Source organism: Colletotrichum navitas (genome assembly GCF_030913465.1).
Source record: "Colletotrichum navitas strain CBS 125086 chromosome Unknown LY79scaffold_1, whole genome shotgun sequence".
Lineage (NCBI taxonomy): Eukaryota > Fungi > Ascomycota > Sordariomycetes > Glomerellales > Glomerellaceae > Colletotrichum > Colletotrichum navitas.
The window spans coordinates 51645-68263 of record NW_026850547.1 but is presented as its reverse complement, the minus strand read 5'-3'; the positions used below and the strand labels follow the sequence as shown (position 1 = coordinate 68263).

At 52.3% G+C, this 16619-nt stretch overlaps 5 protein-coding genes across 5 annotated transcripts; 3 read left to right on the top strand and 2 right to left on the bottom strand.

Moving 5' to 3' along the window:
- Positions 1–662: 662 nt before the first annotated feature.
- Positions 663–3521, top strand: LY79DRAFT_503059 (107-domain-containing protein; the record flags this gene model as incomplete). The annotated part of the gene is made up of 4 exons (XM_060553375.1): positions 663–2640; positions 2710–2986; positions 3038–3141; positions 3196–3521. The coding sequence occupies 4 exons, from the start codon at positions 663–665 to the stop codon at positions 3519–3521; spliced, it is 2685 nt and encodes an 894-aa protein (XP_060420426.1).
- A 510-nt stretch (positions 3522–4031) lies between these two features.
- On the top strand, positions 4032–4841 carry LY79DRAFT_503711 (uncharacterized protein; the record flags this gene model as incomplete). Its single annotated transcript, XM_060553427.1, has 2 exons — positions 4032–4279; positions 4340–4841. 2 exons carry the CDS (start codon positions 4032–4034, stop codon positions 4839–4841), a joined length of 750 nt encoding a protein of 249 aa, XP_060420425.1.
- A 536-nt stretch (positions 4842–5377) lies between these two features.
- Positions 5378–6462, bottom strand: LY79DRAFT_503652 (uncharacterized protein; the record flags this gene model as incomplete). The annotated part of the gene is made up of 2 exons (XM_060553421.1): positions 5378–5661; positions 5700–6462. 2 exons carry the CDS (start codon positions 6460–6462, stop codon positions 5378–5380), a joined length of 1047 nt encoding a protein of 348 aa, XP_060420424.1.
- A 4312-nt stretch (positions 6463–10774) lies between these two features.
- On the top strand, positions 10775–12491 carry LY79DRAFT_585608 (F-box domain-containing protein; the record flags this gene model as incomplete). Its single annotated transcript, XM_060560515.1, has 2 exons — positions 10775–11148; positions 11228–12491. 2 exons carry the CDS (start codon positions 10775–10777, stop codon positions 12489–12491), a joined length of 1638 nt encoding a protein of 545 aa, XP_060420423.1.
- A 492-nt stretch (positions 12492–12983) lies between these two features.
- Positions 12984–16296, bottom strand: LY79DRAFT_298 (uncharacterized protein). Its single transcript, XM_060552266.1, has 3 exons — positions 15971–16296; positions 15774–15905; positions 12984–15679 (listed from the first exon to the last, which is right to left on the bottom strand). The coding sequence occupies exons 1-3, from the start codon at positions 15984–15986 to the stop codon at positions 13068–13070; spliced, it is 2760 nt and encodes a 919-aa protein (XP_060420422.1). The 5' UTR covers positions 15987–16296; the 3' UTR covers positions 12984–13067.
- Between the last annotated feature and the right edge of the window lie 323 nt (positions 16297–16619).

Here is a 16619-nt window from a genome sequence, read left to right as displayed (position 1 = left end):
TACAGAAAACGCGCTCGATTGCCACGCACAGACCGGCTTGGGATCCATCCGCTTCACTTTCGCGCCTGTCCCTATTTGTCGCCTTGGAGCCTCATCGAGCACTGGATGTTGTTTTTCTGGGGGGCAACCAGAGGCCATCCAATCTCTAGAATAACTAGAGCATCTTCCGCCGGATCGCGCAAACCGTATCGCTTCCGACTGTTTCCACGTCTGGAAGTACTGAAACGGGGGAGGTGTCTTGTCAACGAGGATCGAGAAACATCCAGTGCTTCTTTGTAGAGCTTACTTAGCAGCTTTGCTAATCTTGCGGTGCCGCGTCGGATTTTAAGAATTTCATACAGGCCGTAGACTCCATGGCCTGATCCATCCTCGACTTACCATTCCGCCTTGCAACCAAATCGCACGAGGTCCGTTCTCTTTTATCACTAAATCTTCGGTTGAAGTATAAGGTACGGTTTTGGCTTACCATCATCTTTCCAGTCCTGTATTGAGATCATCTAATACCTACGCAGGTCTTGAACGCACCTTCACTGACGAACGTCGAGCGGCCACATCGAATTCATCCTCACGAATCTACTGACGGTCTCCCTCGTCTCATTGCACACGAAACAGTACCAGTTTTCACGCCCTTTGCGCGTCTATCGATAGTAACCTGGACGAAGATGTACGGACCGCTTGGGCCCGAAACCGAGGTGTTCGCCAATGCCCTCGATGATTGTCTCGCACCTCAGGGCACAGTTGAAGAGAAGCATGCAAGAATTCTGGATCTGGTGGATGCGTACTATGAATATGCGGACCATACCCTAACAGACTTGCGCAGACAAGTTCGGCAGGGCTCGGCTGGCGACACCGAGATGGACTTGGACGACGACGAAGATGCCGATTCTGCCGCAAGCATAGAAGAAATCCGCGGATGGGAACAAGAGAGACAGACATGGGATCTCATCCGTCGCCTTATCCCGTTGAGATATCCTGCACCAAAGGCGATTGGTAAACAGGCTTCGAGCGTTACAAAGGACGGAGAGGGCGATGACATCTGGCGCGCGTTTCTTGCAGACGATCAGCTGGCTGTAGAGAGAAAGGCCATTCTCGAATGGCTGCAACAGAACGCAAGAACTGGGCCCGATCTTGACGACTTAGTCCGAGAACTACAGCAGAACGCTGACAGAGGAGACATTATTGCGCATGGCTGGATACACACAAGGTCTGCTATCAAGCTACAGAAGAGTGTTATCGGGTCCATACGCCCGCTTGACGTTCAATTTCCCGAAGTGTCTCGTTCCCTCGTCAATTCGGACAAGGCGCCACTTGTTGCCGAATTAGACCCAGACTCTGTGACCAGGCAGAGCCGGAAGCTGGAGCCACAGGACGAATACTTCGAGCGGGCAATTTGGGTTGGTTGCTTCCAACTTCTTCGGAGAGGTAGCAGCTTGGAGGATATAAGAGAATGGTGCCTCGAAAGGACAGAAGTTTGGAGGGCCGTTTCCATGTCCGCATTACCCCTCGCTACAAAGCATGGCGAGGAAAATTTCGTGGAAGATCCATCAGCACTTGCGCTCTGGAGACGCGTCTGCTTTGCAGCGGCACGCCATGGCGGCACAGACGACATCGAGAGGGCTGTCTACGGTGTGTTGTCAGGGGACATTCCTAGTGTGCAAAAAGTGTGCAAGACTTGGGACGATTTCATGTTCATGCACTACAACGCTCTCCTTCGTACGCAATTCGACACGTTTGTTCTCGGCCAATGCCCCCCCGAGGTATCGACATCTCTTCGTTCATCATTCGCCGCTTTCGACGCTGTACAATTTCATGGCGATCCTAGCACGCTGGAACAACGCCTAGTCCATAGCCTCGAAACAAACCCTCAAACCAGCCAGGAAGCCCTGGAACCCGTCAAGACACTTCAAGCCGCCATAATTACGAAAGAGCTGGAAAAACACTTCTACCAGCAGGGTGTAGCCATCACACTCGAGGCCAATTCGAAGGAATCTTCCGCACTGATGCCCGATGATTCTTGTCACGATGTCAGCGTGGTCCCGGAGAAGTTTGCTGATTTTGAGAACCCCGGCCGTCTACGACTTGCTGTTCATGCCCTCATCATCTTTGGCACACTCGATAAGCTCGTCGACTCACCGCCAAACTTGGCAACGATGAGCTGGAGGCCCGACCGCCGCGAAATACAAGAGAACACGATCACGCTTTACATTAGCTTGTTACGTCTTTCCGGCCTGGAAGAGTTGATACCCCTTTACTGCTCTAGGATTCGCGATCAGAGAGCCCTCCAGGTGCTTAGTACCAACCTACTACCCATCACTGACAATGAGGCCCGCCTAGTCCAGCTCAGTCTCATCCGCAAGGCAGGACTGGATGTGCTGGAGTTTGTGAAGTACCAACCAGCATCCCTGTTTCGATGCATAGAAGTCGATACCGCAAAGATACAGACTTTCCAGATCTTGGACAACGGGCCATCATCTCTCAACTACGGTCGTTCGATTAGGACGGACTTTTTCGGAGAAGATCCAGATACTATCGATTCTATCGATGAGCGTTTGATTCGCTCGGTGGAATGGCTCTTGCTTGTTGACGAGGCCTGGCCTCATGTGTTTTGTGTTGGCGTAGATATCTACAAGTATTTTCTCAGTAAGTCGTCACATTATGTTTTTGATATTTTAAGTGCTTTTCCGCTGACTCCAGCTTGTGTGTTAACAGGGACCATGCGCTTGAACGCTGCCAGAAATTTTGCCAACCGGGTATCTTTCAGCACTATTATGCGGCAAAGGGTGGAACTCCCCGAGCAGGACGACAACGATCCTTGGTGGCCCGATGATGCAGAATTCTGGGCTGGCCAGATCGAAGCCGTGGGTGCGAAGAGCCTTTCGCCAAGTCAAATTGCTTCGGCGGCACGAGCCTTCCGTGAGCTTGAGTGTCTAGTCAAGGCCTTGGATACGATGGAGACGATTGCTTCACTGGCAGAACTTTCAAAGGAGTGGGTTGAAACAATTTCCTCGGCCGTGGCCCCTCACTGACCATGATTTAGGGACCCGTCCGTCAAGAGAGATTTCTGGGCCAAGGTCGGAAATGAGGTCAAGTCCGCGAAAGAGAATGTGCGGCCGCTGCTCAAAAACTGGCTGCGGAGTGAGGGTAACTTTTATCAAGGCTCCTTCTTTGGGCAAGCACTGACTCTAATTTTGATAGAAGACAAAGAACTGGAGTCGCTACGGGACATGTATCTTCCCGAGACGCTCCTTGCTTTCATTAGCACCCTTCATTTTGCTGGCACCACCCTGACAAGAGATAACTTCCTGGAATGCATGGAACTGGCAGCCACTATCGCTGAGAAGGGATCCGACGTTGCTGAGTGCTTCATGAAGGCTAACCGGATGAAAGAACTGGTGGAAAGCTTTGCTGCCTGCAGCAAGGCTTTGGCGATTGCGTCGAGCGAGAAGAAGACAGCTGGTTCGAGCAGTAAGAAGCTACGCGAAATGGGATGGACTCGGGATATCTGGTCTGTGAAGCATTAGGTTGGGGGGTTTACAGTGAGCAAGCAAAGCACAAAGGGAGGGAAAATAGGGGAAATTGCTTGAGAAGGCTGTAGACTTTGGTCAACAGTCGCGATACGTCTAGTGAACAAAGCTGGTCGCTTACGAGCGAAGGATTTGGAGGGGGGGTCTAGGACCGGCACACTCAATGTCAAATAATAAAGTGATGATACCAATATCCCAGGGATCGAATGCGACCTTCCACGACTTGTGGTTCGTCGAACGTTCACCATCAAGGTCTTTTTGTGCGGGTATTACTGTGTTGCCGTCTTATCTTATCGAGTAAATCCCCGCCACCCGACCCCACCCCCTAGCTGGGATCTATGGTACCGACTTTGCCGATCGCCTGACGTCGCTTTGTCTGGAGGGGTGGATGCGACTGGCCAGCTTCAATCTTTCCTAGCCATCGCCATCTGAGCAGGGCCTCAAAGGTTTGATTCAAAATAGGTGCGCATAAGAACCTACCCATCTCACAACTTCTCTATTCGCGCTATGGACGTAGTTCCTCCGCCCGTGCCCCCCCCGAAACCGGGCAGCCATGAGACCAGTCGTATGGGCACGCCGATTACATCCAACTCACCCCGGCCTAGCACCGGTGCCGGGGTTGGTCCCGATGCAAATAGTGCCAGTGGAGGTCGGGTTCACCCGGCCTACCAACCCACCGGTCTTGAATTTGCCCGACCAGAGCCTGTCCCCGATCCAGGGGACCAGTGGCTTCCGAGGGTGTTGCAAGACAAGTCGTAAGCATTTCATGCCCGCATCGATTCACTCTCCCTCCTCGTCGCTGACTACGGCCGTAGAAAGCAAGACCTTGCCGACATAGCGACAAGCCCAGAACTTCTCAACGCCCTCACCCACGCGCCGAGTACAATTCACCCCTCTCTCTCCTCTTCACATCAGGCCCTCCAATCGGCCTTGGCCGAGAACCTCGAGCTTGCCTCACGACTAGTCGAGCTCGAGTCTCGGTTAGCCCATCAACGGTCCACAACACAGGCGCAACTCCTCTCCACACACGCTCTCGAGCGCCAATGGCGGCAAAAGCAATCTGACATGGACCACGCACTTGCCCCTTTTTCTCCGGCATCCATGTATCAGCGCTTGGGACAAGGTGTGCACGAGCAGGCTTCTGTATGCCATGTTTTGGAGGAAAGCTTCATTGAAGGGGAAGGGGACGGTGCATATGCGTCGGAGAGAGAGACGTTGGACTGGATCAAAAGGTACAGGGATGCGAAGGTCCTGTACTACCTTAGACAAGAGCGAAAGGAACGATGGGACGAAGGTCGTGTCGGTGGCTGGAGGTAAAAGCACCCGGCCTCAGTTGGATACTAGCCGATTTCGTCAAAAGAGGAACGCGGAGAACCGGAGAGCAATATCATGGGAAAGGAAGGGGGAGCGGTTCCAGCACAATTCGCACTCAAGTTACTGCAAAATTCGTCTCATGCAAAGGGAGACACAAGCCGCCACCCTACGATACCCTGAGCAAGAGGCCATGCTGGTCAGATGTACTAAACTATTGGAAAGTTTGCATCTGTGAACGCTGACAAGGGGGTTTCTCGACTGCTGGAAAGTCGAAATTATCCATAATTGCTCAGTCTGTGACGGGAATATCTAAAACCCGCAAAATTTGGGAGGACTTGAGCTTCACAGCATGTTATAAATGGACCGAGCCGTGAACCGTTCATGGCCTTTAGATTCGTCGCCATGGCCCCGCCCGTCGTCCATATTCCAAGGGAAGGGTTCACAAAGGGGCGTAAAGCCGCATCCCGATTCTCCCACAACACCTCTCGTCGAGGCGAACACGTGCAATCCGAACCTGGCCGAGAAGGACTGACAGTTATTCAGGCAAGGCTAAAAGGGCTTCGTTTCATCTCGGGGCTCCGGGGGCTCATGGAAAGCGCAAAGAGGCCTTCCTCCTGGTCTTGGTCTTGTTGCTTCGAGGAGAAGGCACTTTTGCTCGAAACAGCGTCCAATGAGACCGAACCTTCTACAGCTGGGTTACCAGGCGTCGTCGGTCGGATAAAGCTCGAGAAGGACGAGACTGCGATATCACTGGATGTTGGAGAGAAGGATGTTGTATGCACATGCGCACTTTCGTCTGCGGACATCGGATCAGTGTCTGTACCTAAGGAGGGTCAGAGTAGCCTCCAACGAGCGCCTTACCAGCCGAGCCAGCAACCAAGTCAGCGGCGGACGTGGCTAGTTTCAACACTTTAATCTTCTCCCCGAGCCTGCCGGCAACTGGCGCTTTGGAAGAAACCGGGCTAGGCGGAGTGCGAGATGCGAACATTGTTGCGTGCTGAACAACGTCCGGCTTAAGAGCAACGCCGAAGTGACAGGTTATCCATTGTCTTTCTTGGAGCGCCATTTCCAGGCCAACACTTTCGGTGTTGGTCTTCATCTCGATTTCGACCTCTTCCTGGAGCCCGGAAAGCCTCTTTTTGGCCCAAATTGTATGGAGGATGCCTCGCATCCCGACGTCCGGGTTGCCAGCGGCCAAGCCGGGTGGGAAAATGGCAGGCAGTGGCTTCGTAGTGAGCCTGGTGCCGTCTGGGTGGGAAATTGTAACGACTGGCGGAACGGTGGCACCAGGAGGAAGCAAAAAGTACACGCGTTTATTTGTTCCAGTAACCTCGTCGCTAGCAGGGAGGTAGTTTGTCTTTCCCTCCCAGGATACTTCCCAGGCCTTGGATGTTGCCGATGGTAGGGTAAGAACGGATGGAGAGGCCGAAGGATCCCATTCAACCATGAGAATCTTAGTGCCTTCATTGCCTTTGCCTGTCTCAAACTCAAAGCGAGCGAGTGCAAAAAGGGCAGCGTTGGCGGTAGTGCCAGGTGTGGCGTCCGTGAGGCGAGCGGGGAGGTCAGGACCAGTCACCAACGAGTCGGAAGTCGAGGAGGGCCGAGGGGCATCCGGTGCCTCCATGTCTTCGTTTGCGGCCGGATAGCGTTCGGTACGGGACCTGGTGCGAAGTAGTTTGAGCGGAAGCACACGCAGTGCCCGGCCGATGGATTTGCGGCCTACCTAGGTACCGAAGCAACGGCAGAATCTAGACACTTATGTATACCTAGGGTAACGCAAGTCAACTGAGACTCATGTCAGACCCGAGGGGAGTGTGGATGATTAATCCGTCACACAGGGAAAGTACTTAGGGCCGCGCTGAGCAAGAGGGAAGGGGCAAGACTACGAGAACGGTTGCTGCAGCGAGTGGTGCAGAACAGGGAGGGTAAAATTCAAGTTGAGATATGTATGATCGCAACAGTGGTGGAAGCGGCACGGATAGATACATGGACATGGGCAGAACGAGGCCAAAGCAGGAGAAGGAGTAGGAGCTAGCAAGCCGATTTTGGCGGGGAGTGGCACGCGGAGACAGAGACGTAGATGGCAAGCCGGCCACACAGTCTGTGGCTGAGGCAGGGACAATGCGGATGTAATATTTGCCAGCATGTCTAGGATCGATGAGCGACGTAGTGGGACAATCAACACGAGTAAACCATCATTGGGCGCTGCTTGTTGTACCATAGAGCACACCCGGAGTATGTGAGGTTACGCACAGCTCAAGATGGCGGTTATAGGTTATTGCCGCGGAGAACCATTAGGTCGAATGAAGGGCTTGTCTTCGGCATCATGATACTTACTGGATGCGTGACTGGAAGATACAGAAGCATATATTGCTTGAGACGAAGTGCACATCTTAACTGCCATTTTGATAAAACTTCACACGGGCTTTCGCGACCGAGTGGATATTGGCTCATTGGGCTTCATTGAAACAACGGTAAAGGCTCTCCCGCTCCATCCCAGGCAGAAGCGGAGGAAACGCGGAGCAATATGAAGGAAAAAAGAGTCGCTACCGGAAAAGCTGGAAGCACAGTCAGGATCCCCACAAATCACCGGGGGATCTCGGTCAACCATGGCCTGGACAGGGGCGTGATGAAGGCGCGAGAGAAACCGCTAAGTGGTGCAGTGTGCGGCGGGAAGAGGGCCGGCATTAGGAAGAAAACTAGGCAACCTATACCTCCTCCTTCCTGGTGTCCCGCACGGTGAAGTAAACTGTTGTAGGACCTGTCATCGCATGTAGTGCTGGAGAGCAGCAGTGGCGCAAGCTTTCGAGTCGAGTAACGTGCGTGCATGCAGAAGCGTCCATACAAGTATCTGAAAATGTCCGGGGCCCGATTAGCTGCAGACCGGCTTGGAGCCTGTGAAATGGAGCTGATCGCTGTACCCTACTAACAATCAGTAGAAGCGGCTGGAATGATCGCTGCGTGGGTGGAAACAGGACGCAACGATGGAAACGCTGCAACTTTACTGTATATACAGGGAAAAATTGGTGGCGGTGGTGGTAATGGTAATGGTGATGGTAATGGTATACGATGTATATCAAGGGGGAGAGTCCAGAGAACGGCCGCGGTAGGTCCGAGAGGCTCTACCTACGATTGGGTACCTACCTGTTTACGTACACGTACGCCATCCAGCAGATCTTGAGTGACCACACCTACTTTGTAGGACCTCACCGCGGATACTGTAGGTAGGTCGGTAGGTACCTACCTAGTCGGCGGCATGATGCTTCTCTACGGTACGTACCTTCCCCGGTGCCCACCACTGCCAGTGTTATTGTCTCCATTTCCCCGCTAGCTCCTACACAGCTTATCCATCCGATACGGCAGCAAGCCGCTTGTGTCGGTTTCATCGCTTCAACTTCGGCCACTTCGGTCGAACTAATAGCGTTCCAATTGCAAACACTCTTCCAAAGCGCCTCAGTAGACACAAGTCTTGATACACGCACCGCCCTGCGTATAAAAACAATATCCGCCACTTTGTACTGAGATACGCAGCCAAGGCGGTTCCTCAACCCGGCTATTTTCCGGGAATAATCCATCACACCCACTGTTATGTGGTAGTCGAAATCTGCTCTGAATTGTACATCTTTGAAGGGACTAGACTTGGGAAGAATCCCCGGAAGATTGATTGGCGGTTTGACTAAACATCGTCTGCAAATGCAGAGCCTGCAACTTCTCTACGTAACAGACCCATGTCTCAAGCTGCTCGCATGGCCAAACACTGGCCACGGCCGCCTGTACTTGGTTAATTCGGGACGGCAGAAACGTGCAGCATGGAAGCAACTTCATGAACATTCACCGAGCACATATGTATCCGGAGAACACTCAGTTAGATGTCAAATGTCTTTCAATCGACTGAGCGGTACGAAGCATCCAACTGCACAAAACTTTGGCTACGTTCTTGATTAGCTGCTACTTACTACTCTATATCTGAATGTCCCGGGTTGCGGACACGCTCTTGTGTAGGGCGGCGATGATCCATTGGTAAATGAATAGCAACTATTTGCGACGATTGTTTATCGGAGAGAACGAACGGAAGGGCGGCTAACAGATCGATCGACGGAGCAAAGAATGACCAGCACTCAACGGCTGGCCCGTAATGCTCAATACTCAGGAACGGCTCCATTCCGAGGCCGAGCTGGGCCACGCTAGACGCCTGCCAGAGTAGACCGACCCGAGGAAACGTTAGGACGTCATCGTGTGGAGGCTTGGTACACAGAATATAACTCCAACTCAACGTGTTTGATGTGAGGCAATGCAAGATTAAGTAAGGCATACAGGAATTGACAGCGAGCGATCATGCCTTCAAAGCAGCCCGTCGCGCCTGGTTTATCAGCCGAAGCAACTATCAAGCTACCTTTGCACTTGCGGTTGTCCTTGTCAATGACAGAACATGCTGTCTTGGCCTTCAGGCCAAGGCTCGGACTGGCAGTAAGAAGGTCGGCAAGACATGTAGTCAGATGTCATTCAAGACCGTAGATTGCGGTATCGAGTTTCTGTTCCGAAATAAACAGGATGTTGAGAGGATAAAAGAATTAAGGTGAGAGACAATCGCATAGTCACCTGCAGGTGTTCTACCTTATCGTACAAGGGAACAGTGTAGAAAAAAAGAAGGGAGGGTAAGGAAGGTAGATACTACAGTGTAGGCTGGCAAGGTACCTACAACGTAGGTAGCTAGTAGGGTAGGTACCTACTTCAGATGGATTGTGGGGTGGAAAGACTCCGTCCGGACACATTTGCGGTGCTTTCCTCGGCGGCTTTTTCATTGCTCCCACCGTTGAGTGCTCATCTTACCGTAAGGCTTTACGTCTTTACACGGTACTTGCGACACAGACTCGTTACCGGCTAGTGTAGGCCTGCTGTGCTGTGCGGCAATTATTGTTACGACTTTCCAGACAAACGGCAGAAGCCGCTAAGCACAGTGTCGATGACAGTGTTAGGCCTCCTAGCCCCTCCCTGAACAAGCAAGTGCCCTTCTTTACTTGGACCTCTCCACTAATTCGCCGTACATACCGCCGGGCCACCCAGAATCAGCGGATGGACGATCCTCTCTGAGTCTCCTCCAGTGCTGGTTTGGTTGTTCTCCCTCCTGCCCGCCAACCAACCGTCCTGTCGCCTTACCTCACCTGACCTCACTCACCATTCAACTATTGACCTTGTCCGTGTCCGAGGAAAAGGGAGGGAAACCCCCCTGTACCTTCGCGTCACCACCCGGGAAATGGACACTCCCACTAAAGCTGCAATTCGCCCGCCCGTCCGCCCACACCCACGCCCACACCCATCAACGCCCACGCCTCTTCCATATGACACGGACCACATAGGCCCTAGACTGGACTGGACTAGACGAGTGCGCTCTCTGCTGCTCTCCTCTCTGGCTGATTGCTTCTTCACATCTTCTCCCGTCCCAACCAACTTCGAACACCACGCCCAAGACGTTACTGCCACTGGCCACAGCTCTTCACTAACATTGCCCGGCCTCGATTCCGCAGCAGACTTTCCTTCATCGCCTACACTTATCAAACGATATCTTCTTCGTTTGTGCTGTGGGTTTTCGCCTATCAGCCCCCGTCTTACCAGCATTCGATTGCGGTACCTTATCCGCTGCCCTTCGCAATTTCCTCCCGGGGCTTTTCGCTCTTTCAGCTTGAATCAGAACGAAGTCTGCACAGAAGAAACGGCAACTTGAAATTCGTCCTACTTACTCAGACTCTCTACCGATGGCCTCCGATGTCTAGCCATGTGTGAGCTGCCACTGTTCGGCATCGTCGACTTTCCGAGTCCAACCTACGCTCAAATCCGTTCCGATTAGATAGCATCTGTCAACGACCATATGCTGCACTCGTTTGATCCCGTTCCCCCGTTCTCCAGGCTGCGTCATCGTCTAGTACGATAGCAGGAACATGGATCCGCCTCACATAACTGAGTTCGCTTCCGAGCGCTACTTCAGTAAACTTAGCCAACTCAGCGAGTCTCCCACGACCCATGATGCTCAGCAGCACCATCAACTACGCGATCCTCCATTACTTCCTCCGCAACCTTTTTCTACGCCACCGCCTCTCTCCCATCATGTGCAGCCTTCTTCCTTCATTCTCCCACTTCGTACATCGAAAGCGAATGAATCCGAAGTCGATTCCCCTCGCCCGTCAGACCAGAAACGCCCCGAGAAAAGCCGTTTGTTTAGTCTTCGATCCAAGGTTTCGATTCTTCACGCCAAGTCTTCTCCATCACAATCCGATCCGCACGACCCTACTGCAGGGTTCCTCAGACCCAAAACGTTTGTTACCCCTATTCCTCCCTGTTCAATTCTCAGGACACGGCCAAAGGCATTGACGGAAAGCCTAACTCATCTACAGACAATCTTTCGGCCAGTTATTCCTTGCCCTACCTACCGAACTTCAGATTCAGGTCATTTCCTCCCTACCGCTTACCGATGTGCTCAACCTTCGCCGAGTCTCGAAATCTTGGCATGCCATCGTCACGTTGAACGAGGCTCCTATTGTTCGGCACCATCTAGAGCGACACATCCCGACATATGCCCTACGTTTATATCCATCGAACGACCCTAGCGGCGCTAACTTTCATCACCTATGCGGTCTTTGGCACCGCCTACATGTTGCGGCTAAACTCTCATTTCTCATGTGTGAGTGGATCACAAAAGAGATTTTTCTGAGGACGACAGAAGTGCAACGTCTCGAATTTGCGCCGCAGCGGGAACGCATGCGCCGGCGCCTTATTCCGCTATTGTTTACCGTATTTCATTTCTTTGAAACCTACCGAAAGCTACATCTACAGCATATCCTCGACCACAACGGCCACGGCTTGCTACAAGTGCCCTATACATTAAATCCTATCGAGGTTGAAATCATGAACATGTACGACGACCAGACGCTTCTGCGCGTTCACCAAGTCTTTCCGCTCATCATCTCTTCATTCTGCCGAAGATTGCGTCCACCATCATATGCCGGTCGCGTCGAACGATCTCTTAGGGGTTACTTGAAAGAAAGGCCTTCAGACGAAGTCCACGTTGCCATTCTGTGCGTTGGTGGTTTGCGACAAGTGGAAAGGCTTTGGGAGATCAAAGGATACAACAGCAGGAGGGGAGCGGTTGATACCTGGTATAATTCGATTGCAAAGGATTCGACTGAACCAACCGGCAAACAACGACGGGGCATCATGGGTCTGGGCCGTAAAAAGTCGACGGTATCTGTTAAGGAGTCGCCCAAATCGACCTCACAAGAGGGGTTTCCAGCACGTCGCGGTTCGAGGACATCTCTGGAGGATCCCGTCGATCCCTACGATACGAACTTGGTCTTCAACACTAGCCTGGCGGCCGGTATGCCCATGGGGCCATTGGGGCGCGAGCATTTGCGTTACATACTTGCGGACTTGCCTAGTTTGCAGGAAATCTGGCTGAAGACAGCCGAGGCTCTGATATTAGAGAGAGGTATTGTGGAGCGTACTCAAGACATTAAGCGCAATGCACAAGTCATGTTGGAGCTGATTCGCGACGACGGGATGGATGAAGAGGACGAGTGGTGGTATGGGCGTAGCACCCCTGAGTCCGTTCGCCCTCCGCTCGAGGCGATAGACGAGGACCCTATGGACAGCGGCACATAACAATGGCACGGCGTGTTGGGCATTTATGGGCGTTTAGGTCAACCAGGGAAATCGGCTTTTGGGGCAAAGGCGCAGGGGCGCCCTTTTTTTATTTTATTTTTTATATACGGACTACCACAATGCTCTCTTTTGTCGGAACTCGCATGGGCAGAGGTACAGATATGGATAGAGATACTGGCATGATTTTGTTGTAGTATCCCCTTTTTCTATGTATTCACACCGGATACGTCTGGTACTTTTTTTTCAACTCAGTTGTAACAAGTTGTTTTGATCAAAAAGACCCTTGTTCCAACGCGTCAAACGCTCATACTGGACCGTTCCTTGCCCAATGAGAAGAAGACAACACGAATAAGCCATCGTCGAGGTTCCGTAGTTGGCACAGGTAAGTTGACCCACAAGAGATGACATACATGTACAGATGGAATGACACAGCTACATCATTGTATACTTCGAGAGAGCGAATTGCTTCCTAGAATTCGATAGATATGGCCTGTACAGTCGTTCACGGTTCGATAAAAATGCATACAGGCTATTGTTGATAATACAGTCATCACGGATGCAGCGTCTTGCTGGTTATTAGCGCCTCAAGCTATGATACATGCGCTCCCTCAATGCAGACTCTGTGTTTCCGCCATCGAAAGATGGCAGGTTCATACTTGAAGCTGGGCCATAGGATGAGTGGATATTGGGCGAGGCTCGTTGCAAAGCCCCATCGCCGATATCGTACGACGTCGAATTCAGGTTTAAGCTAGCTTGGCTAGCTGAGTCGAGTCCCGCCACGTCGAGAAAAGATGAATCAGAATAGTCCTGGAACGAAGAAAGGTCTGAGCTCTGCGATCGATGTGCCTGGCGTTTCTGGAGTGCGGGAGGGTGGTGCTGCATGGAGCGTGGCATGGGACTATGATGATTGGTCTCTTGCGTCGGTATCGGTACTGCCATCTGCGCATTGAACGGTGGCTGTTGCACGCTTGTCAGCTCGTGGTAGTCACGTCCACTGATCGATGAGGTAAAGGGGCTCCCGCTTTGTCGAGCTGTCGAGGTCATTTGGCCAGTCTTCGGGTTGGTGAGACGATGCTGGCTGGTAATTGGCTGCTTGTGTGTAGGGGATGGTTGTTGTTGCTGTTGCTGCTGATGACGTTGATGAGACTGAGTAGGCTGGACCTGGTCATGTATGCCTTGTACAGCTCTTCGTGGTATATTCATGGTAAATGTGTTCATAACCTCTGGTCTTTCTGCCTGTTGTTGGCTAGTCCCTGGGGTTCCCCTATTGCTGCTGAATCCCACAGGCGTATCGAGCTCAGATTGCCGGTTGTTGGGAGTTTGCTGAAGCGTAGATCGGCTCGCAGAAATGCTCAGCTGATGCCTAGACTTCTGCAAGCTGCTACCGCCAAGCCCGTCGAGATTTGCTTCATAGTGACCCGCTGATGAATCTGGTTGGGACCTGTGTGACTCGGTTTGGATGGCCTGTCTGATGTGGCCACTCAATTCGCGTTCTTGTTGAAGCTCTGTGGAAACCCTCGGTCTCTTCGCTGGTTGATATGCGCGTGCACTACCCGGATTAATAGAATCGTGATATCGAGCCAGCTGCGGTGAAGAGCCTCTATGGGATGTGACAGTCTCAACAGTTTCGGACGGACTTTGTGCCGGGGCTGGGGCAATGGTATAGTGAACATCATAAGGATTGGATTGGATTCCTTCTTGGGCAGATTTCCGCTTCCGCTTAATACCCTTTGAATCTCCTCCGTTCTTCAAATCGTCTCTAACAGCTTCTCTGGCAGGCTCTGATAATGAAGGGCGATGTATGACCGCGACGGTATTCTGCGGCGGCTCGGTTTGAACAAGCGGAAGGATCGTGATGGCGGATGACGAATGAGAAGCGTACTCTGCAGCATTCGGAACTACCTCTTGCTCGCGATGGTCAATATTCGTTAACGCTGGCATCGAATGAGGATTGTGCTCAAATGCGGGTACTGTTTCTTTAGGTCGGTTTTTGGAACCCTTGGGACGTCCTGGTCCTGGTTTCCGTTTCTTAACACCGACCATTCCGGGTTCAACAGGATCATTGGGTGTGTTTGAGGGTATTGACACTGCCGAGGACCTCGCATCGTCTGCCACTTCATTCGACAACATAATGGAACCAGTTGCTGCGCTAGATGCATCCTGGGCACTCTCGATTTCGTCGTTCAATATAGTCTTTTGTTTTGGCCGATTTTTGGAGCCTTTCGGCCTTCCTCGCCGCTTCGGAGCCAACGTAACAGGAGCTGCCTTGGCAGGAGCGCTGCCCAGCACACTGTCAGCAGCATTTGGTCCAGCCATGACTTGATCGTTGCGAGACGGGGTCGTGGAGCTTCGCTCCAGCTGCCCTTCAAGAATCTGTCCCTCGTTTCCTGTGGTATTATCCATGTCGACCCAGCTGTCGTCCGGGACAGACTCCCTGACTAAACCACTGGTGACAAGGCTGTATCCTGTGGGATCTGCTGAGGGGCCAGCAGGAACAAATCGTTTCCTAGCAACATTGTCTTTCTTTCCCTTCGTATTCTTACTTCCTTTGGGGCGACCTCGTGGACGCTTCAACGGCGGGTGCTGTACACTCTGTATCGACTCTTCACCGAGGGCTGGGAAAATTTCAGCAAGCCAGCCCACAAACAGGGAACCAGGTCCGTTAGCTTTTGCGCTGTCTGGAAAAGCTTCATTGGCGGGAGACTGCGTATCGGAACCCTCGCCGAAGAAGGCAAGTGCCTTGCACAATTGATCAACGACTAGAACAGGCTGCAAGCTTCGCAATAAACTCAGTAACCGAGCCTGTTCGGCCTTGGTTTCGGCCACGGTGAGTGGCGAGGTCCTCTGCCAGGCTCCATCGGACTGTTGCGGGCTGGACGCGACTTGATCTTCGGGCCGATATATGAACTTGCTGCGTTTGAAGGGAACATAGCGATCGGTCTGAGCTCGTTTGGCCGCAAGCTGGGTTCCCTCGCTTGTGCGCTTCGCTGCCGCGTCACGCTCCTGGGTTTCGTTGGTGGTGGAAAGGTCGATGTGCATGACCCCGAAATTCCCTTTTCTAGCGTCCGTCTTGCCCTTCAGCTTGCTGGGGACAGGATTTCGGACGCGCCCATCTCTATATAGACCTAGAATATCATCTTTCGCGGGTGGACCTGTATGCTGCAAAATACCAAATCCATGAGCATTGTCTGAGACTTGAAGGTTAGCAGCGTTTGTTACAGAACCTCACGCCGAGCAGCCAACCACCAGACAGCATCGGACAACCAGGTTCAGCTCACAAACCTTTTTGTTTAGTAGAGCCTGACACAAAGGTTTGCGAGGTAGATCGAATCGGGGTGACGATCTCGGTACCGGTACGGGTGCCAGAATGCTCGAGCGAGGTGGACGCCACAGGCTTTAACGGTTGAAGTGATGCTAACGCGGCCGCGATTAGTCGGAACGTTACGCGTAATGGGCTGGGGCAAAAGGCGATATCATACCTGCGGTTGTAGCCATTGTGTGTGCAATCGTTGCATTGAGTAGACTTCATCCCCAACCCAAAAGAAAGACACCTTTGCGGCCCCGCTACACGCCCCCGTACAGCTTAGCTTCGGGTTCGGTTTAGCGTAGGGATTGGATGTCTAGGCTCGTGCTACTAGAAGAGAGCATCACGAAACACAACTTGGTATTTAAGGGGGCCCAATACCGTATGGTTGTTTACCGAGTCAATCTCACAGATATCCAAGAGCTTGGTGCCATCGTCATCGTCATTCGGCACAGAAGCGAACAAGAGAGATGGCCGCGTCAAACGGAGCAAAGTAGATCTGTCGTGAGTTTCGAACGTGGTGGATGGGTTCGTTAGATGCAAGCAAATCTGCGGTTGCGCCACGTTTCGCGATGAGAGACCACCAAGGACGTCGGGACGTTCGTTATGGAGATTGAGACCTCTTCGCTATGGGATGAAATTGGAGGGGCGTCGACAGCCAGGATGAAGTTATCGAGGAGCTGACGAAGTACACCGTGAGAAAGTTAAGAGCAGTAGAGAAGATAAGACAGAGGAGTAAAGGCGTAGAAGAGAGGGGGGGTGGCAGGACAGAGAGAGTATCTAAGTAGGTAGCTGTCGAGGAAGAACTACCTTAGCTACTATTA

What these genes read in the sequence shown, in the direction of transcription:
- LY79DRAFT_298 (XM_060552266.1), bottom strand. An exon ending in AGGCTCTACTAAACAAAAAG is followed by an intron (nt 15,680 to 15,773) that starts GTTTGTGAGCTG and finishes TTCAAGTCTCAG; the next exon opens with ACAATGCTCATGGATTTGGT.